The 23,622-nt window shown below is 37.8% G+C and overlaps 2 protein-coding genes across 8 annotated transcripts in view; one reads left to right on the forward strand and one right to left on the reverse strand.

The window, feature by feature from the left end:
• Window positions 1-4,182, forward strand: part of LOC113235664 (transformer-2 protein homolog beta-like) — a 34,666-nt gene extending 30,484 nt beyond the window's left edge. For 2 of the 7 annotated variants that reach the window (XM_026471493.1, XM_026471494.1), the window contains exons 7-9: window positions 68-112; window positions 367-509; window positions 3,108-4,178. In XM_026471493.1, coding sequence (XP_026327278.1) covers window positions 68-112; window positions 367-509; window positions 3,108-3,133 — 214 coding nt within the window. In that variant the 3' untranslated portion in view covers window positions 3,134-4,178. Of the gene's footprint in view, window positions 1-67; window positions 113-366; window positions 510-2,756; window positions 2,767-3,107 lie in introns of all 7 variants that reach the window. The other 5 variants (XM_026471496.1, XM_026471492.1, XM_026471495.1 and 2 more) reach the window with 5 other exon arrangements.
• A 1,050-nt stretch (window positions 4,183-5,232) lies between these two features.
• Window positions 5,233-22,779, reverse strand: LOC113235981. The gene is made up of 10 exons (XM_026471905.1): window positions 22,627-22,779; window positions 20,208-20,312; window positions 17,341-17,490; window positions 16,048-16,125; window positions 12,174-12,268; window positions 11,497-11,728; window positions 9,743-10,911; window positions 8,391-8,574; window positions 7,854-8,071; window positions 5,233-7,640 (listed from the first exon to the last, which is right to left on the reverse strand). Exons 1-10 carry the CDS (start codon window positions 22,777-22,779, stop codon window positions 7,472-7,474), a joined length of 2,553 nt encoding a protein of 850 aa, XP_026327690.1. The 3' UTR covers window positions 5,233-7,471.
• Between the last annotated feature and the right edge of the window lie 843 nt (window positions 22,780-23,622).

The raw sequence follows: 23,622 nt of genomic DNA on the forward strand, positions 1-23,622 counted from the left end.
TACAGCATTAACGATATGACTGAAATAACGAAGTCAGTAACTGTTGTTTTTTTTTGGCTGATTTCAGTTGTGCTTACGGCCCGCGCGGAAGGAAACCGGCGCGGGCGCAAGAGTAGGTTTACATAGTGTCGTTTCTTTGTCACGCTTACGACATGTACTGCATGTACTATTTTGATACATTCCGAGCGAACCATCAGCGCGGGCTGTTAACACTTTCAGTGCCAAAAATAAGTCAACGCGAATTCCATATCCCGTATTAATCATTCAAGAAGTAGTTTTTGAACGGCAATGCAAGTGTTAAGCGCGACTCAGAAATCAGCCTTATCGGTGGGAGTGGAATTTATTGGTTTGTTCGATTAATTGCAGCGACTACTACTACCGCGGCGGCGGCGGCGGCGGCGGCGGAGGATACAGGGACCGCGACTATTACCACCGCAGCTACCGACACCGCTCGCCTTCGCCGCACTACCGCCGTCGGCGCTATGAACGCGAGCGCTCCTACTCGCCGCGTAAGTCCTACTACCCGCGCTAGTCACCGCCCTCCGCCACTACACGCTTGTTACTTACGGACCGTCACTGGGAACGCATTGCATTTGTTATATTATTACAACCTTGGCGAGTAATTACATATTCTTATGTCAGTAGACCTTTATTCCTAAGTTTGTTTTGTAACATATACAAATTAAGTTTAAAATTGTTTATAAATTACTCGCCGACGCTTGTATAAAAAATGGTAAGTATTAATTTCCCAGCTTGGTGGTGGACTTAAATAAAAATATTCATTGACCTATGTAAAAAAAAGCCAAATGACTGCGCCTGCTCATCTTCTAGTCTTAAGACATAAAAAGTTTTCAATGTAAATCATCAGATGTCCATATCCTTTATACGCCGTAAAATTTAGCTTGACTAGAATGTGACATGTCAACTTCATGAACCAGTGATGGAACACGAGCAGTGAAATCGAGAATCGATGTTAAAATATATCGACTGCACTATGATGTATATTAATCGGCGTTACTGTATCATGGTAATTAATTGAAATCAACTCGTATATTATTATTGATGCATGAACTAACTAAATAAAGTGAATAATTAAACCAGTATTTTCACAAATATATAAATATATATATATGTATTTATGTCGTGGTTGTAAAAACATGATATTCAATAAAATAAATATTGCAATTAACTCATATACTTTTAGTGATAGGGTTCGGTCTACGAATAATGTCGAATAGGCATGACATCACTATTTGTTAATATTGATTTGAGTTTCCATAAACCAAATGTACTATCGTGTCAAACCAGAACACTGCAACAAGAATCTTTTGGCTGTTCCTAAGGGAAAAGAAATTTTATTCGCTTTTCAATTAGAAATAGCTTATTTTCCAAAGTAAAATTGAGGCCATGAGAACCATAGTGGCCTAATTCAATGGACAAGCCATAGTGACCTATCTTACTTAGGCCAGTATGGCACCTCAAATTTAGATCACAGACTACAAACCATAACAATGATTATGCTGCCATCTAGTGAAAATTCGTTGTATCACTTTTAGGCCTTTCTGGTTCTATCAAAATGATCAATTTGAACTGGAAAAAATCATAAACTCAATATTGTAAAAAAAATGAGTTAGGCCACTATGGTTCTCATGGCCTCAATTGTAATGGTCTGATAGATTTCTTTAATAATATACAACTAAGTTCTGTATTTTTTTATGTTTAACATCAAAAATTACAAAAAAAACGAAAAATGTTTTGTGTAGTGTCTAGATTTGACAACGCTAGTGTAACCAAACACATCTATATAATAGTGTAGTTGGGATTTTTTTCCCAAAAATACACAACTGTTGTTTTGAGTTATATTTAAATTAACAAAAAGTGAAGCCATTCAAGTAAAATTTAAAAATTACCGCCGAAAATTACATTCATCGATCAGAAGTGTTAGTCGATTTTGTATTTTTCACGTGTCCCATCACATTTTTTTTTCCACTGGACATAACTTCGTCGTGTTACGTTGTGAAATAAACATGATTTATATTATCTTAGCGTAATTAATTCCAAAAGTGATTGTGGTTTTGTCTTACATCGTCCTAGTTTTGTCGATCTGTCATTATAATTAAGCCAAATTTTACGGAATATAAAATATTTTTCTAGTATGTACTTCTAGGTTGTTATTCTTGTGGATCCGGTCGTTGCCCAGCCGGTTCGGTATAAAAACCATTAGCCGTTAATTTCTGTAATAATCTCGTGTTCTAGAACTTTGTCGTCATTTGAATGTATGTGAAATATTGCTTTCTTACCTACGGTGACCCGAACGTAGGCCACGAACTGGCCCACATGAAGAACATTCTTCAATTCAGTGAATGCATGGCTGTTTAATTTGCATGAACTGAACCTTAAAATAAGGTTGTTAAAATAATATTATCCAAATGCTAATAACTGGTATGTACATACCTGAAGTACTCTGTACATTAAAATGTTTGCTTTTGTTTGTGACATATTGTAGACAGAATGTTTAAGTTCCAATTTCTCATTCCATTATGTTTGTGTCCTCTGTTCTGTCTGTTTGTTTATCTGTGAACTGGATACCTTGAAAATATATTGGTTTTAAGATTAACTGCTTTAGTTAATCTGAGTTTGAAAAGTTCTTGATATAACCAGACAGACAAGAGCATCATGCGTTAAGTGTAGTGTATCATCATTCAGAAGCCATTGAAGTGTGAACACCATGGTTACTCCCATCTTTGACTTTGCAGGTCGTTATTAGTAAGTTCGTGACGCAGAGGTCTACTTCAAACATAGATTTTGATACACCACACCCCATGCTGGCCTCGTAAGCATTTATGTACCAGCGCAGGCCGGTTTAGTCAACTAATGAATTGTTATTTAGCAATTGGAATTTGTAAGCTACCGGCGACCGCTCATCCGGTCGTCTGCTCTGGTCTCCAAAGAGTCGCCGAAACATGTTTTAGTTGTTACAAGTGATGAAAGGGTCTAGTTGATAAGTTAGTCTGTAACCCCCTTCTTCGGGGTATAGCTAGGATGTAAAATTAGTTCTAATAAAGTTTTAACACTAAGTCTAATATTGATTTTGTTTGTTTGAAAAGGTATTGAAACAAGAAGTAAAGGATGAAGTTCCTTGAAACTAACTGTTGAAGTTTTGAAAATGTTTGCTTGAAAAGTCCTTTCGAAATGGCGGTCGCCGAAAACCCCGACCGGCAGGTGCCGTAAGAAAATGTCGGTGGCGAAGCGAAGTTTTCGGATTGTTGGCAAATGTCGAAGCGAAAAGAATATGATCGAGTTCCCGGTTAGGGAGGTTGAAGCCCAAGCTCGCAAGACCGTCGAAGAAAGAAGTCGCGCGTCTGATCATATTCTTTATCTTCCGACTCAACTTATGGCCTCTACGGAGAGCCTGCCCTTCAAATTTTCATTAGTTTATCGTGCATACGGTTGTAGGCATTAAGTATCGTACAAACAAGGATTACTGAAGGGGGTTCCATTAGTGGATGCCATTACACATCCAGTTCTTTATCGACGTGATATAATGCATTTTACAATTCACAGTATCTATTTTATGTATCGGTTATGACTTATGAGTGACTTCACGTTCCACATCTAGTGTAGATTGTGTTGTGAGATATTTGTTAATAAACAATAGTTTTATAATGTCATTTGGGTCTTCTTCATTTCATCTTCATCTGTCCCACCTGGATATCCATCTTATCCCCTTTGATATTGGTTTGACGGACAGAAAGTATATATGACGTTGCTAATTCTTACGTTGGATGATGTATGTACATCCATAAGGTGGGCGGTGGGCAAATTTTAAGATTTAGCAGCGTTTTAGGTTTTAGTTTTGAATGGTATTTATAGAACACATGTTGCGTTGTTTGATTTATCTATTTATGCTTATTTATTCTATTTCATTGATAGAAATATTAATTTAAATGATTAAATATGTTGGCGTATATGTAGATTATGGAGACGTTTGGGTAATCATTCATAGGCATTTAATTAACAAAAATTCTCACTATCAGGTTTTATTAAAATTCTTAACAATATGTATGTACCTTATACTTATTTTATAAATAGATACCACATACAAATACACTTCTTATTGGCACTCCTTCCCAAATGGCAATCTACGATACTTTAGTGGAAAAAATTATATAAAAATAAATACACCAATAGTAATAACTTAAAGTTCGGACGCGACACTGATTTTGTACCACGACTTCGTCTACGACAAAGAGTACAACTAGAAATGGAACGGTCAACTAATACTGCTAAGTAATATTAAAACAACAACAAGAAATATACAGCAAATGGCAGCAAAGCGTTCTTGCGAACTTGGCACTGAATTTCTGTCATAAAAACGATCCCTTTGGTATAATTAGTCTACTTTCCCGATCGGTCCACTTTCACTAATCGTCTACTTTCCCGGTCGGTCCACTTGTTTTTCCCGATTCGTCTATTTCCCATTTCGTCTCCTTTCCTGTTTGATCTAGTTTCCCATTTCGTCTACTTTCCTGTTTGATCTACTTTCCCGTTTGGTCTACTTTCCCATTTGTTCTATTTTCCCGACCGGTTTACTTTCCCGATAGTTCTACTTTAATGATGCTCCTAATCAGATAATCTCAGTACAGAGTATTAAAAAAACTACCTCTAGTTTGAAATTGGTTATCGGAAAGTGCACGAAACCGGATTCACCTCTAGTTTGCCACCACCCTTAGAGGTGGAATATTTTCTTCAAATTTAAATGGGACCTCTACTGATGTACCCTCTTTCCAACAAAAAAAGAATCATTAAAATGGGTTCACAAAAAACCGGAGTTATCGCGTAGCATATATACAAAAAAATAGTTGAATTGAGAACTTCCTCCTTTTTTGAAGTCGGTTAATAACTGACTGTCTACTTGATTTTCTTTTCTCAAATCGTGGTTAACGTAAAGCGGCCATCATTATCAAAAACATAAAAAAATGTATGTACTCCATGACAATTAGCAATTATGCATTTACAAATTGCCTTCGAAAATTTGTAAAACGGATTTTTTTTGTAAAATTGTATTAATGTGTATGCTTAAAAGGACCATCTGGACAAGTGGACCGATCGGGAAAGTACACCGACCTGGAAAGTAGACGAAATGGGAAATTGACGAATCGGGAGAAACAAGTGGACTGATCGGGAAAGTAGACGAATAATGAAAGTGGACCGATCGAGATAGTAGACGAATAATGAAAGTGGACCGGTCGGGAAAGTAGACCGATTGTATCGAAGGGAAAACGATATTGGACAAAGCACGGGCTAGAAACGTCAGTACACAAACGTATGTAACAATATAATGTGACGTTCAATAATCCGTAAATAGCAGCGACATCCAAGAATAGTTTCTTCGCAAATAAAAACCGTTTTGTAGCCTATGTGATGTCCAAAATCCTATAAATACCAATATACAAGCTACAGTGTAAATATGACACTTTCCTGGCAAGATACAATGGCAAATCATTATTTCCTACGTTCCTAGTGGCAAAATTAGATGAGCAAAAAATTCTTGCTAGAGCTCCACATCGACTTAATAAAAAATATCAAAACAATAAATACAGTTTTTTATCGATTTCTGTACTTAACCAGCATATAGTTAATTTTCTATTTCATAAATGTTATTTTATAAATAATGTTAAAGCTGGGTGTTGAGTTTGTACAAACAAATTCTGACACTGCAGCTTTAGGCACCACGTCTATAGAGAACGAAACTAACGTAGCTTGTTTAGCAACGAGTATTTTCACTACGGCGGTCTAAGGGCGCCTTCAAATTGGGCGTTTATAGAAGCGCGCACCGGTGCAGTGCTCCTGTCGTGCCTCGCGCAGTTGCAGCCACTTTTGCAGTTACAAATAAACGAACATTAAAATTATTGACGCGCGGCTGCCGCGCCCCTGCATCGCTTCACCTAAGGGGCTGCATCGCGGCCCAAACCCGTAATAATTTGCGTCAAATTCCCTCGGCTGGCAATAAAAAGGACTCGTTACCCGAGCTACTAGCAAATTGTTCACAATCCGCAATTCTTAACCGCCACAGGCATAAAGCTAAACCTACTAAATTATTTGAAATAAAATGCAATATTAATTCCATTTATTCGGCTCTGACATCTAACATTGACATCATTTTCATAGCCTCTCAAGTCTTTTCTGGAATGGGACGCTAAAAGGTAACTAGTTGCTTTAAAACTAGCCAAACGCCTACATAAATAATTATCTACAGAATATCTACAATAAATATCGAATTACAAGAAGATATGTGTTACCTTTGAAATTATTAAATACTGGAATGTGAAAATGTACTTTTGGAATTAACGAGTATTGGAATTTAAAAAAAGTAGAAAAATCTTCGAATATTGCAAATATATTGTTATGTGAAAACTGTCTACACTCTTCAGTTTATTTCAAGTAGAAGTAATTTGTGAAAAAAGTAACCAGTAATGTAGTTGGTTTCGATTAAGGCGATTATCACACTGTACCGGGCCCCGTGACGGAGCGCGGAGCTGCGTTTTTCAACTTTGTACTGAAGTAGAGGTACTTACTTAGTAGAGGTACAAACTGAGGAGTTTGTATGGAAGACGCGCGGTCGAACACACAGACAACGCTTCTCCGCGCGCGGTTTTACCGCACCCCCGCGCGGAGGGGCGCCGCGTACCGCAGGGTAAGGCACACTGCGCTCCGCACTACCGCGCAGATTTTTAAGCTTAAGGACAAGTTCAGTTTTTTACAATAGATGTAGAAAACTGAACAAGTCGATCGACCAAATTTATCTTCATATTTTAGTAAATAATTGCAATTTGCAATTTTGAAGTTGAAATTATCTATTTATCGATGTTCTGTATTATTAACCATTCTTGGCAAAGAAGAATCTCGGCTACATATATAATCACTACGGCGATCAACTGCGAAGCGAGCACTAGATTAAACGCGTTGACGCAGATCTGCGTCTCCGCCACCGCGGGCGCGGTGCAGTGTGTTCATCACCTTACAGTAGATAAGCAACTTTAAAAATGAACGAATACTGAAAAAACGATTCCCATATTGGATTTGCGTATAAAATAACTGAGATAAGTTGGAGAAAAAGTTGATTACTCCGAAGTTGAGACAATTTAAATGTACGAGTTATTAATAGTAAGTTCATCCATCGCGGTTTGAAGTTTCTTATTCGGCCACGTAGACACGAATGACAAGTGGACCCTTACAAAGGTTCAGAGTCGTGATGATAACGCTTCCCTTTATCCTGGTAACTCACAACTGAGAAAATGGTCTTTCGTTTGGAATTTCAGAATTCGGTAACACGGAGAGGGTTCATTATGAAGCCAATTCATTTTCTTCACTTACAACCTAAACATTGCCTGGCCACTAAACACAATGGCGAAAATAATTTCCCAAGTGAGGTGTGACAGCAGCCGGTTGGGGTAGAGCAACGCGGGCTTTACAACAAGAGCACGGCGTGGTCGCGGTGCAGGCGCCTGCGCGCGCGCAGCGGCGCGGCGGCCAGCGCGTCCGAGGGCGCGGGCGGGCCGGCGGCGCGCGACCCGCGCTCCTGGTAGTACACCTGCGCGCCCCCGCACGACACGCCCACCACCACGCTTTCGTCGCTCCTGCAACCGGTTATTACCAGTACACGTTACGAGGGGTTCAGTGAGGCCGTCTTCCTCGTTTCGTGGACACTCGTCCAGGCGGCAGGGAGACCGATAGCGGACCGTGAAAGCCGATCTTCACCGTTAAGGTTAAAAGGAAATTGCATTCTATAGAAAGGGCGATACACCTGTAATAGATGTGTTTTATTTGCTTATACGTAGTTAAGTTGTTACCTTAAAATGAACTCCGACAACTCTGAATCCTCGCTAAACTCGTTATGTATAAGGCCCATAGTGGCAATATCCAACGCGGCCCAGGGACCCCCTTTCTTGACTGTCCCCCAGTCGGGGTCCAGCGTCAAGTAGCTGTAGTCTGTGGGTTCCATTCCTGCGGGTAGTGGCTCCATGCATTTTTCCTCGATTGGGCCTAGAGCGTTGAGGGAGATTTCCCACTGGAAACGTAAGAGTCTATGAATGAAATTAGTAACTTTCAAATCAATCAGTTGAAGAGATACACGTGTTTTGTACTACGGGCATTGGAATGAAATTCTTTGCCTGGAGATTTGTCCCCTGAACGCTATAACAAGGATCTTTTCACGGCGAGAGTCAATGGGCATTATGTAAGCGTGCATGCTTCATCGTCGACCTCATCGTAACTTCATCAGGTGGGATGGAGGGCAAATGCGCACTTTTTTAACTATAGAAAAATCACAGAATAAGTCCTTTTCCACGTGCTGATTGTATAAGTGGAAAATTTCCATAAAATCTTACCAACGAATTAATAGTGTCAGCATCGTTCGCCGCGTCCGTATCGATTAATGCCAACAAAGCCATGTTGTGCAGTCCGCTAACGAAGAGTCCGCATTTGACAGAGTGCTGACTGTATTCTGGAAGCACTTCAAGGTCGCAGTCAGAGTCTGCGTCGCTATCGCTGTCTTGCCGTTGCGTTTTCGGTCTGCGGACGTAACGATCGTCAAAAGCTGATTACATATGCCGGAGACTTGGCCGAAGAGTTCACTCCTTTGTAGTAACTATTTCAAGAATCTTTACTAAGATATCGTAACAAACATGTAATTCAAAGTTTACTCAAGACCGAAAAACGGATCAACACCTGTGCTGAAAAAGGCTAGACCGAAAAACGGATCAACACCTGTGCTGAAAAAGGCTTTCATATGGGAAATAAAGTCTTCCAATCATTGACGTACAAATAAATGGACGACGGGTCTAATACAAAAACCACGAAAAAAATGTCCCAAGTCAACTTATTCGAAATTTAAATTGTAATGTCATCGCAGTATCGCGCTGTCAGTCGAACAAATGAAGACTAAAGCGGAGTTTGGCGCTCTGTATACGATTTTGGCGCCTTACAAGTGCGGACACTTTTTAGCGCGGACCCGACGTCCATATAATTGTAAGTCAATGCTTCCAATCCATTATACCAGAAAAGTAAACAAACCACTTTGGTTAAAATTCTAAAGAAATCAATAAATGGAATGAGTAACATTGGAAAGTATTTATTTTCAAGATTTCGACTTGATATTTTTCCAGCAATATTCATTTGAATAAACATGTTAAATAAAATCTTATTTGAAAAATGTTAGTTCAAAAGTGAGGTTATTTTTCAAATATAGACTTGTGAACAGTCTATGGTTGCATAGGCCTATACGGAAATAACCATTCGGTTCATTCAATTAAAGTTTTTGTGATCGATTAGTGAATAGATAAATTATCTAAGTGTAAGAATTTGAAGGTGGATTAAAAAATAGATTTCGGAAATTTTATATTAGCTCTTACAGGTTATCTAAGAAAAAATTCTAATCTCATATATGAAATATCATCACTCAGTGAATGATTGAATTACATATTTTTTATAGTAATCAGTAGCGAAATCGCAAAGCCCATTTTATTATATGAAACCCAGTTATTCCAACTGATTCAATTAAACAAATCGATTCATTCAATTAATTCATCGATTTGTAGTTGGCAGTACAGTTGGCCATCACTAAACTGTCCATGGTCGGGTCAATGATCTGTTTGTTTTCTGGTACAATGAATTGGAGCACTATAATTGAGACTTGACTATTAAGAGGGGTAGTGATGTAATTGAGCAAAGCCAAGCTTACCTATCTGAAAATGTAACTTGTCTCTCGGTTGCAGGTGTCAAGAATTCCCTCAATTCTAAAGGCGTCATCACTCGACTGCTATAGCCGCTAGATTTGTCAGAAAATGCCAAATGACTCAGTTTCTCCATCAGGGGAGTCAACTGTACCCCAGTCAACTTCTTTTTGAAACTTGTCGCTTCGGAGTCCGACCCTATTTGAGAGTCTGAACTTTCAGATAACGACTTTAGAGGCAACGACAGAGATTTTCTTCTAGATTGATCCGTTGACAAAGTTTTAGTGGAATCTTTGGCTATCTTCTTGGACGTTCGTTGGGGAGATTTCACGAAATCCGAATCGAAATCTTTAAAATTATCTAATTCGCATAATTTCATGTTAAACGTAAACATATTGTCTTCTTTCTCGTCTTGCTTAATTCTTGCATAATGTTGCTCTAAGTACTGGTTGAAAAGAGACTCCGATATCGCGACTCCATCGTCTCTGAACACTGGGAAATAAGGGTCATTTATTGTCATTGTACTGTGTTTAAAAGCACGTTCTGGCGAATTTTCGTCGTCAGGAGATTTTGACCGCTTTAACTTGAACTTCGATGTTGCTCTATTGGATACGCGTTTAAATGTCTCTTGAATGTCAGTGACACTGGCCAGCTTTCTCATTGGTTGAGGTTTATTAATATAGTGGTCCGCAATACAGTTCATGTCTAAAACAATTTTGTTGTCTCGTTTATCGTTTTCAAGGTTCACTTTGGCACAGTTTTCAATGTTCTTGAGGACGTCTGGTTCTATGATTTCTTTTTCTTGGTTCTGGCTTTCTGGGTTTTGGCAGATGGATAATATGTTACCATGAAGGCGTTTGTATTCCACCATGGGTGTGGAGCATACACTCGTTTGGCCAGTGAAGACTTTTTCATTTTCTGTCGCGTCTTCATCAACTGATTTCTGTGTTTTGAAGCTGAGCGATAGTTTATTTGGCCTTTGTCGTGGTTTATTTGTGAAAGGGACGACATCTGGCATGCTTGGAGGTTTCCTATCTTGGTCGGTGTGCTCGTCTCTGTTGGGAGGCGATATCATCGTGTGGTCCTCTTCTGGTACGGCGGTGAACAGCAATGACTTGTCTCTCTTCATCCCTGTTTGGGGAAACTCACGCATTTTTTCACGTTCCGCCTCTTGGTTCTGGAATAAAAACATCGGCATGTAGTTCATACCATTAACTCTAATCGTGCAGACCACGAAAAGTGGACACCATTTTACTGTATTAATAAATACGAAAGTTGAAATAGAATGATAGTTTCATATCAAACGAACTGTCACAAGTGAGGCAAAAATCAAATTCATATAGGCTAGTTTTAGTAGTAGGTTAATTTTCGGTTTTAGTGAATATTTATATAAAAATACAAGTTGAAACGCGTTACTTCCTTGTGGAATGTGATGTTAGTATCTATTTTATGTTTGTCTGATGCATTTTTACACTCATTTACCGCACATTTCGTCATTCTTAGCTAAAATTCTTGATCTGTTCGCGGTGCAAGTTGACCTTGAGCACTGAAGGCCCGCCCGCTCGTGTAGGCCCTTTTGGCGCGCTTCAATTTGCCTCACTTAGTGTGTGCGGACTAGGTTTCTATGCGTTATTATTCCAAGGTTATTAATTACTCAATCACAGAATACCGACTGAACCAATTTTAGGACTGATTAACACGTAATAAATTTATAATTTTAAAAGGCAAACGAAGCGACGGGAAAGCTCGTATAACAAGTTACCTTTCTAAACCTTCCAATCATGTCTTCGCCGTTTAAATAAAACTCCTGCAACCTCTCAGCTTGCTTCTTCAGATTCTCGTAGGTCTTCTTGCCTACGTAGACGACCAGTAGCTGTGCGCCAAGCGGCAGTGGCGTCACCGTATCCAGGGTCTCCGCAGGGGACTTTATCCGGTACGGATCCACTACTGTGAGGTAGGACGTTAAGCCTGGAGGGAGCTGCGTCGCTATTATTCTGCGTAATTATTCATAAGTGATGTTTATTTCCATACCTTCCATACTTAAAATCATGGTGTTCAAGAAACCGAGACTGAATATTATCTAAAATCTTTAGTGACATTTATACTATAAACAGATATTTTGACAACTCCTTCGTTTGACTTATAAATACGGGCTTAACTTAAAACTGAGTGCAGGAAACATTTCTATCATTCTCATAACTATATTGAATTAAGTCAGATATAATTATGGAGCACCATAGTACAATGCCACAACATACGTTCTTGGGGCCAACTTATAACTTAAATACCGGTATAGATGAAACGTCAAATCCTGTACTTTCTGAAATTCATCCTTTCAAGGTCTCAAGTCCAGAATGGGTTTCTGACATGTGGAGTATTTCAAACCTCAAATTACCGGTCTTGTATAATTTAGGGGCACTACATTTATCGTTGTCTTACTTGTTATTGTACAAAACGACACCTCCCAAAACGCCTTTGCTTTTCCGACACTGTTCTAAAATCTGCATCGACTCCATGTAAATTGATGTGGCGCTCTGCAATAGACAAAAGCAGTACTGATTTATTATTATATTTAACTGCCTTAAGCCTTAGCCGGTGTCATTTGTGGTTGTCTACGTGTGTGTGTCCATGACATCCGCGATACAGGGTTTCTCTAGTGCGGTGCTGAGTGTGTGCGTTATTTTTTTTAGACTCTCGCCTCTCCCTATTATCATATTATTATTGTTGTTTTTATCCATTATGTTTTAACCATTGTAAGGCAAAAAGTAGGTCAGCGCTCCAGCGAGTCCAGAACAACCAACTGATAGCAGGCTTATTCATCCCAAAGATTACAAAGACCAAACTAGAAGAACGCACTAGAGGTCGACAAAGATTAAGCAGAATTACTGTCTGAATTTGATATGGGCGCTGAGTTTCTTATTAGCAGTCCTCCCAATAAACGTAGCCGAAATTCAAGATTGTCGGAAAGACGGAATCCGTGTAAATGAACTCTGGCCCAGTACACTCGTTCTCCATCTGACGTCCGTCCGAAACAATTACAATCAAATCAGTAACATTCGACCAAAATTAAAAGAAGCATGATGCGATTCATTGGCATTATACTTGACACTGCTTTTTATTTTGGTCGAGTATTATTTATTCGACAGTAATTGTTTCGGACAGATGGCGGACGGTGAACGAGAATAGATCCCCTGTTACGCTAAAACAGTCGACGAATCTACGTAACCAAATACGTGTCACCGACCTCAGGCAAGGTCAAATTTACTATGTCCACTGTCTGTTTGTGAAGTTACCCTTCTTGTCTTCTATATGGTATAAAGTCCGCTCCACATTCTTGTCAAAACTTCACGAGAACAGCCAAATACGAGAGTGTAGTGATCGTTTAGTCTCGCCTATGTTCGTGTGGTCTCCACTTCGTGTCGGTATTTCGGATCCGAATCAAAGGGCTCTCGTGTAGTTTTGTGTTTGCGCGAGACCCTTTCCTCCACATTTCCGTCACGGCATTCCGCCGGCAGTAACCGCAGTATTCTATTGCGATGTATTGATGTCATCCACCATCTGCGTCTATTCCAACGTCTCTTAATAAGTTTTTTTTCTCGAATTAACAAAAAAATGTAATATGCTATAGCACATAATGTTGCAGCAATAGACGTATCTAACACGTCCATCTTGTATGACTACCGAACAGACAACTGTGCGGGCGAGAATGTGGAGAGCCACTCTCGGTCACGTCCTGTCTCGGCGAGACCTGAGACCTGGATGTCTCGACGAGAATGTAGAGCGCACTTAACTCTCAGCATTTTCCGAACGATACAAAAATGGATCTTTTAAGCAGAGAGTGAATAGACATCATTTAAGTACGACACTTGTACACATCTTCACTTATCGTATGGTCAGATTGTGGACAAACGTAACGTAAGGCTATCTTTACACATAAAAATATAAATAACTTTTATGATTTAAACCTTAGTTAAGAATATACTACTAACTTAATAAATATACAAATTGTCCTATTTACTGAGTTAATATTTACCTGTCTGATAAGCCGCAGGTTAAGTGTAAATGTTTATTAAGTAATTACAACTATCTTATCTGATGCCTTGGTTTGTTGGCATGTAATTAGAATACTACTACTTTTTCCAGTTCTTGCTTACACACTGGAGATTATTTTTTCCGGATTTACTTTGGTGTATATATGTTTTTCAAACAAACCAACGCTTACAGACTCCATGATCACAGATGATGGCTGATAGTCAACCGGTCCCACTGTAGGGTAATTTTCCGAAAAAATTTTCTATGTCTGAGAGTGACGGACGCAGAGGCAGTGCCTTCCAAATCTTTGTAATTTAAAGCTATGAGTAGCACTGAAGATATTTTTAACCGACTTCAAAAAAAGGAGGAGGTTCTCAATTCGACTGTAGGTTTTTTTTTGTATGTATGTTACGCGATAACTCCGGTATTTGTGAACCGATTTTCATGATTCTTTTTTTGTCGGAAAGAAGGTACCTGCATAGCGGTCCCATTTAATTTTGAAGAAAATCATCCACCTCTAAGGGTGGCTGTTCACGCACGAAGATTCATTTTTATAAAAAGCGCCTAAATTTGATTATAAGGAGCAATTATTTTAATGCTTGATTTTACTATTCTCCAATTCAAGGCGTTTGTCTCTCTCAATATACTTTGAGTAGTGAGAGCCGATTTTTATTATCTCCTGTGTCAAGTCCCGTATAGTGGCCAACTAGGAGATGAATTCGGGTTTGCGCGCTTTCCGGTAACCGATCTCAATAAAACTTGGTAATTATTTGTAATTCCACGTACTTTTGAAGTCTGTTTTTTTAGCACTCTGTACTGAGATTATTGCTCGACTTGCTCGTCCCGTCACTTTATATCATAAAAAGAAAAAATATGGACGAATATACCCAGGATAAATTATTATTAATGTTGTTTGTTAGTGCGTACGTATATTTATAAAGTATATTTTGGCAACGACAACACATGTAAAGCACTTATAAACAAATTGATGTTTGAAATCAGGCTCACTTGTATACCATATCTTTTGCATACTATACATTTATTTAGTTATTATTTGCTGTCCTCTAGACGTCCTCGTCCTGATCCAATGTAATATAAACTAAACATTCTATATCGCCGCCCACTGACTGAAGTTTCAAATATCAGTCCGGCCTTGTTAGATTATTGTATAAGGCTTCTTTTGTTCAGTTTGTCACAGTAACTGTGTTATGGAAACGGTGACAAGGTTAAAGGGGTCATATTGACGTTTTGTTGTGATAGATTTAGTGATTTACAGTATTATTTTGTAAATTAGCAAAAAAAATTAACCATGGCGCAACGAAAATCTGTGTAGGTTAACAGATTTGTTCAAGTTTTCGAGCATTTGAGTTGAAATCGGGTGAATATTTACTGAGGACATTGTATATAAGGAGTTAAAACTTTTAATTGATTGATTAAGTACAGTCACGTTCTCACACCGACATACATATATGTACATGTTTTCAAGAAAAAAACGTCTGCCAATTCAAATAAAGAATGTTATTGCGTAATCTTAACTGAATTTTAACATTAAATCGAATAGAATAGAATAGAATAGAATAGAATCGTTTATTTCATGTTATCAATGTCACAATATTACAATTGGAAATACAATGTCAAGGGATAACTATGATCGTCAGTAACAAAATAATAATAATAATAATGAATATAAAATAAAGTAGTATAACTACTGCTTGTCGAGTAAAATGAAATTAAAATTGTTTCAAAAGAAACTCATCGACACTGTACAATTCAATATCCAATAAAAGGATTTTTAGTCGGGTACAAAACGTTTCATCGTTTCTAACACTTTTCAGGTCTGCGGGTAGATGTTCGTAGAATCGGGGACCTATTACTCTAAACCCTATTAATCTAAACAATGAAGGTATATTTTTAATTGCAGTAGGGACCTGATGAGTAATGGTATACATGCACTAACACTAAGCATGTCACCCTGAAATATAAATTGATAAGCCTCATGTGCCTGTAATTTCACCAACACCCATACTTTTCAAAACCAGAACGCATTAATGCTCACATTACAGCTTGGCGGCAGAAATAGGTAAGGGACATTACTTCCCTGGACGACCTGATTCACAAGCTGCTATACTGCCACGAAGTACGTGAACGAAGCATTGATGGTTGTTGAAAGATGTGTGTCGGTATCGTAGGAAGTGAAAGGTTGTGGTCTCTTGACTACCACGTTGCGAAAAGGGTGTATGTTACAAATGTGTGATAAAACTGGAACAAGAATTTGTTTTACCTTAGGCAGAGTGAGCATCGGCACTCGCTGGAATATGTGTGCGCCATATTGCAGCACCGGTAGATACGTCTCGAACACCTGTTAAAAAATTAGTCTGGTACATAAGGTGACATTATTACTGCCCTCTATATCATAACTAACATAATCGACATTTTTGGGGAAATTGAGTAATTAACATTATCTGGAACCAGTGAAACCTGATCTACAACTCGCTATAAGGGTTTTTTTTATATATTACAGTAATACCCGCTTTGTGCGACCCCGCATTTCGTTATAACGCGATTTTCAAAATTCGCGCTAAATTACCCCGATTGACGCGGATGCATTGATTTGATTGATTTAGCCAATTTGAACCCGTAGCTTCTCAGTTATTAAAAGTGCATTGTCACAGGTATTTCTTTAGATATATTATTTTTATAACAATAAATACAGAATATTTTTGGAATATACGGACACGTACACACAGGTCAATTGTTAGCGCCTTAGAATAATAACGCATAGAAACCTAGCCCGCACACGCTAAGTGAGGCAAATTGAAGCGCTCCCAAAGGGCCTACACGAGCGGGCGGGCCTTCAGTGCTCAAGGTCAACTTGCACCGCGAACAGCTCCAGAATTTTAGCTAAAAATGACGAAATGTGCGGTAAATGAGTGTAAAAATACGTCAGACAAACATAAAATAGATACTAACATCACATTCCACAAGGAAGTAACGCGTTTCAACTTGTATTTTTATCACTAAAACCGAAAATTAACCTACTACTAACTAGCCTACATGAATTTGATTTTTGCCTCACTTGTGCCAGTTCGTTTGATATGAAACCATCATTCTATGCGTTATTATTCTAAGGTTAGCGCTATATTATTTCAGCTTATAATTTGCAATTTCAGCGCAAACGAGAGTTGACATTTAAAAGTGATATAAGGCAAATTTGCCTGATGAGTTGCCAGGGTTGGATGGCCCTCATTTCGTCTCTGTTTCTGGTTATATACTCGATGTTTCAACGTAATTTCGCTGGCAATTTTTATTATTTAAGCATTATATTTTGACGGTCTCTGTTTTCGAGTGACTGCACACGGGTTTTTATGGTGTCGTCATCTCGGGTCAGTACTTCCCTGGACGAACTCTTTCACAAGTTCCATCACTTGTCAACTTGTCTCAGGGTAACGGGGGCGCAGTGGCAGTGCCCCTCGGATTTTTTGAGATTTGAACATCCTGACTGTCTCAAGCCGACTCTGCCTCGATAAGTGCCTCCTTGGTTGGTTTAAAATGTCTGCTACACCAGTTTATTTACCTGAAAGAGCTTTTCAGATAGTCGTTTAGGGTCGTCCATCTGTGCAGCCAGCGCTTGCAGGTCTCCGTGGTACACTTTTATCATGGATGTGAGCAGGTTCGCGCGATTCTTTAGCACCCAATCTGGGATGTTCCGGTCGCTACCTACAGCCTGCGCAAAAGACATACAGGTTGGTTATTATTAAATGTATAACATACAACCGAGAAAAAATATGTTACTTAAAAAAACACTAAATATTAGACAAAAAGTAGAAAGGTAGAAACAGATGAAAAACTTTTTTTATTTAACTTCCTAAGCGAGTTTGCGAGACTATAAACATTTAGAAAACTCGGACGTCCCTTGTGTTCTAAGTCCTATTCGAATCCGATAAAATGCGAATATCACTTGGACACTAAGGGCCGTATTCCAGAACTGTGCTCAATGCTCAAGTCAGGATTTGAGTATGATTCAAAGCACTAGAAATCATACTCAAGTCCTTGCCATTAGGGTCGTATTTCCAGTGCTTGAAATCATACTCAAGTCTGCTCAAATCCTGACTTGAGCATTCAGTAGAGTTCTGGAATACGACAAGAGTCGTATCTCTAAGGAGAGATAAAATGAGCCTTGTGACATTTCAGGCCGTCATTTCTCGGATTCAAAACTCGCCCTGCAGCACGATTTTCTTTGCCTCTCCCGATCGGAAACTGCGTCCCTTCCGAGTCAAGGCGCGTAAATGCGATTCACAACTGGCCGATCGCAAAACTTTTGTCATTTCTAATCGGAACAATAGGTGATTTAACTCACAAATTAGAAACATATAGTAGGAATCAGGTTCATCTTGTCGCTCGGAAACCCATCTAATTTCCAGACTACCCGATCGCATCGATTCCAATTTGAATCAAAATCAGGACGCTGTACTCTTGTTCTCCGTGCGACTAAACAATTACTGTCAAATAAGTAATACCTACTTGATCAAATTAAAAAACAATGTCAAGTATGAGGCTTCATTCGCATGATGCGTCTTCTTTGGTCGAGTATTGCTTATTTGACAGTAATTGTTTCGGACGGGAATGTCGGGAATGAGAGTAGACCCCCTGTTAAGAATCGGACGTAGTGCACAAACGCTCTAAGGCTCCGTGTACTGTGTAGATATGAGCGCCGATAAAAGACCAACCGGAGGCGACGCCGACGAAAAAGTGTCGGCGGCGGCGGCGTTTCGGCGGTGCTAGCGCTACCATGAAACGAATTTGTATAACGGTGTCTGTTTTTACAAAAACCGTTATACAAATATTTTTTCAAAAGAAAACAGAAAATAACGTATTTTCTATAGTAATCAAATTTTTATCAGCACGCGCACGCTTCCATATTATGTATGCGTAGTGAAAATGGCGACGTCAGAAATTGACAAATTAATGTTTTAAATAAAACATCTTCGGATATAAAGTCACTAAGTTTTATCTTACACAGAAAAAAAGGATTTCTACTAATAAGAAAGAGCAATTTCTCAAAATATTTGCTAATTCTGAAAAAATATTTATTAAAAGTAATAAAATATTGTCACTACAAAAATACTGCTTATCTTTTTCTAATACAATTTTACTCTTAACTTTATTCTAACTTTGAGACAAATACGTTCACTTCAAGATTTTATTTCATTTCTAATCAATTAATTGGACATTACTTATATCAAGAAATTTTTACCTCTTACATCAAATTTAAATAATCTTAAATGAATTCAAAATTTCTTGGGTGTATTTTAAGAAAATATATTCTTAAACAAAAAAAGAAGTAGTTTTCTATTCAGATTAATATTCTAAATTCTAGAGTATATTCTTAAAGCAACATTTCGTTGCGTTTTCATAGTCAATCTTGTCGTGACATGTCGCCGAAGGCGCACGCGGTAACGATTACTTTTACTTGTGCTTGTAATCATAAAAATCATAAACAGTCATTTATCCAAAGAAACAATACGTAGTATCTCTAGTTTGTTAGGGTGTTCTTTATAGTCATAATTTAAGAAATTTGGTTACAGCATGAAATCAAACTACACTTGTAACAAGCATAACATGCAATTAGTTCCATCACGCCACTGCTAGATGGCATTAGATGTACTCTGAAACGCGCTATCGTTTTGTTAACTTCAATAGTATAAAGTCATCTCATATATTTGGAATTGTTAGTGCTTTCTGCCGCTGTAGCATTTATACGGCACTGGATGGTCCTCAAGTATTTGAGAAGATTCCATATTTCCATCCTATTTCTGCTACTTTAAGGTTTGGCACTGTTGGGTCCATAACCCTGTAAATTTATCCTTTTTGATATTAGAAAACAATAAATCTTCAGTCAAAAAATTAAGTACATCTCAATTTTTCATCTATTTTTTTTCAAATCAAAATCGGACATTTCTAATAACAAATAAATATTTTGTTGAATCTAGAGTGGCTTTGTGACTTGAAGTAAATTAATTTGCTCTTGGATTAAATATTTCTGTCTTGTAACGAAAATACACTTTTGAGACGTTTTTTTACTATTATCAAGTAATTATTCTCTAGCGTCTATAGGGAGAGAATCGTTTTGTTGGATTTAATAAATTTGTCTTCATAAAAAGAATTTTGTCTTTTTCTAAGTAATCTGTTTTTACCGTGAGAAATGTCAATTTGTGGCGTCGCCATTTTCATTAAACATTCACAATACGAAAGTGTGCGCGTGCGCACGATCGGAGCGCCTGATCCAAGTGAACTTGAACTGACCTGACCGGCGTGCCTTAATGATATGGAAGAATAGTTTTCAAACAAATTAAATGACATTTCGTCTCTATTTCTGGTTATATATTCGATGATCATATGATACATGCCGCATTTTATTATATGGTAAGGGTCTGGACTTACCAAGATATATCTGCCATATTCCCTGATGATGAACTTGCCGCTCTGCAACGTGATGGCCACTGGCTGCGAGAACAAAGACTTGACGCAATGCGCCGTACCCACAACCTGTTAACAAAAATACTTTCCGTGACATATATACACGTATACAAGTGACTTTGGTGAAATGTACGTCTCACGGCGCGTGCCCATTATGTCGTGAGATAGTCGTGCAGTTTAAAGTGTTGTGTATATTTAAATGAAGTTGTTCACACATAGAACAACACGATTAATTGTCGTTGACGACTTTTTTCACGTTACGACAACAGATTGTTGTGACAATGGGAAGAGCTAGAACGACAGTCGTCCTACAATAAAATAAAACGTCACGACAAAAATGTGACGACAGATAATCGCAGCATCAAACGATTCTGTCGTGCAAACGACAAGGCGGCTGCCGTGAACCGATAAATTGTTGTCGCGATCTAGTGGGAACAGTTAGACACGACAGTAGTTCAACGATAAAATAAACGCCCACGATACAGTCACGACAGATAGTCGTGATATGGGAACAGGCTAGACGCGACAGTCGTCCAACGATAAATAAAACGTTACGACATAATGGAAACGCGCCGCGCAAAAAGATAATTGGGACCTAACGACAGAGCGACAAGGCTTATCTTGGGACCTGAGAAAACTGAAACGCTCTTTCAGATACCTGGGAGACAGGATTATGTAGAATGTTGTAAAGAAGAGAGACGATATGTAAGTTCCTGCGGAGACGAATGGGAAGCCACTTGAGCTGATTGCGATTGTCTGAGATTCGATCATATTTACGAAGGTCAAACATGAACCTTATACAAAGATTTTGCAACCGTTCAAGCTTATTTAGCAGTTCTTCAGTAGCATGTAAATAGCAGGAATCTGCATAGTCTAAGAAGGGTAAAATATGAGATTGAGCTAAACGGATCTTGGTTTTTAAAGGCATAAAGTTTTGGAGGCGCTTAAGCGAGTGCAAGGAGAAATGGACTTTTCGACTGACTTCATTAATATGTTATAGACAGATAGATAGATAACACGTTTATACACATTATCCATTTTACACACTATTACACTGTATACAAAGTCTAGGTATCGTATAAAATGCCAGCAGTAGATTTAGAAAGGTATAAAGGTAGATAGACAAAAATATAAGGTAGAAAGACAAAAAAAAGTAATAGTACATGGCTGAAAGCTATAATAACTCGAGATTTGTAATTTTTACCACCAATGTTTTTCATCATATTTGCGAGGAAAGAAATACAATGATAATTTATTTTTTGCGTGAATAAATATCGCTTCACAACACTATAATGAGTTTTGTAATCGGCGGGATTTGTGTTTTTTTTTTTCTTATAGAACTGTGGAGTTCTGCACCAAAATCATATTTCATCACAACTGTGTAACTTATTTAATTGAAATTAATTACTTACCTACATTTTTTTAAAGTGTCATTGAACATTAGCAAGCAATTACCTCATCTATCACTTAAATAGTAAAACTGGTTTCAAGTTATGCAGTTTGTTGGAAACCAGTATAGTTTCCAAATATTCCACAATTCAAATTGGGAAATTTCTACAAATTTTTGTAATGTTCTAAATAAAGATATAAGTACATTTTGGAATGCTAAGTGATATTTTTTTTCTTTATAAAAATAAGTTTTTTTCTCCACAAAATACATATGTACAGCTAGGATCAGTTTACACATTGAGTTTCAGTAAACAAGATTTTGTGGGAGACTGGTGCCTAAACTAAGCATAAAAATGCCAGTGCGTCACCCCACCCGGCTCCAACGTCTCAGAAATATAAGTTAAATAACTATTCAAACAAGGTATTTTTACACTACTAATGTCAACAAATAATATTGATAAGTTGCTCCTCACTCCACAGATACAAACATGAAATTAATTTTACAAATTACAATTTCGAAAAGACTAATTAGTCATGTGTAAGTGTATAATAAGGGGTGTTAGTTTATTTGTTAATTGTAAAGTCACTTAACTATTGAAAGATTTGAATCAAAGACTAAAAAAGTCAAAGACGTAATAAAACAGCAGAAATGGCGTTGGACAGGATGTATGAAGAGAAAAATTGATAAGTAGACAAGGGATATTGCGGAATGGTACCCAATAGAGTGGTAAAAGGAAGAATGGGAGACCATACTTTAGATGGGAAGACGATTTTAAATATGTTGCTGGAGGAGCATGGAGGCAAACAGCGAAAGATAAGGAGAAATGGAAATTTCTGGAAAAGGCATCCCAAATAGTGAAGAGCATTGCTTTTGTATCCATAGTACAGGGAATTACCTAGTTTGAGACCAAGTAATGGTGTGATTGTCTGGCACATAATTAATATTATATATTATTACATCATGTGAAGCAAATTAAATATAAACAAAATTTACCTGTCCCGCAAGCGCATGTCTCTGTGTATCAGACACCCAACTTGGATGGAAGTACAGAACAGCATCAATAGGATCATCCTCCTCTGATGTGCAGCATTGTGTGTCGTACACAAACACTATCATCATTTCCCTGAAAATTGTCTCAGTGATCATATGTTCAACAGTAAAAGTTATAAATAGGAACAAGAATCATGTCATATTACATCGACACTGGAAAGGAAAGTGTGTAACATGCATTTGGAAAATATTACATTGTGATTTTTTTTTGTTCACTGTATAACCATGCCATCATAATCGCTTTGTGTACTTAAGATCGAATTTCTTCCTTTACTTTGTTGATTTTAGGTAGTGATGGACTTCCGAGTTGCGAATGAACCAGGCCGTATCAGAAATCTGCTTGAGGATGGAATTTTCAGCTCTTAGTATTAGTGCAATATTTGAATTGCATATGGCACCCCAAAGCTGAATGCCTTAAGTCCATACTAATTTAAGGACAGTCTTATCTATATGAGAAGCTTATCGTTAAGAGACAGCACACTGTTCCTTTTAAGCAGTTAGTATAGTTCGCAAAATCAGATGTTGAGTTCATCTCTTTTTGCTCAGACATAATTCCTATTTGTTATAATATGGAAAACTAGAAAGTTTCAGCTATATGTGACAAAATAAAATTAAAGTTTTGGTTTCTTTATCTTAAAAAAAATCATTTTAAATCTCTCTCCTGTAATAATTTCCAAATGCATGTTAAACATTTTACCTTTCCAATGTCGATTGTAAAACAACAATTTCTTACACAGCAATGGTACTTGGTTGTTATGTCTGTTAGTTATTTAATTTTTTCAGAAGTGTTTTAAGTTTTGCTTTCTGCTTTATGAATTAATGCCAAAATTTGAAATAGGCAAAGGACATGTACCTAAACGTCATGTTCTATATACAAAAGATAAATGCCTCCCTTTGAAACCCTCGAATGAATAAATTTATAAAGTTATATACAACAAG

The sequence above is a fragment of the Hyposmocoma kahamanoa genome, unplaced genomic scaffold (genome assembly GCF_003589595.1).
Source record: "Hyposmocoma kahamanoa isolate Upper Pololo Valley unplaced genomic scaffold, ASM358959v1 88, whole genome shotgun sequence".
In the NCBI taxonomy this organism is placed as follows: Eukaryota; Metazoa; Arthropoda; class Insecta; order Lepidoptera; family Cosmopterigidae; genus Hyposmocoma; species Hyposmocoma kahamanoa.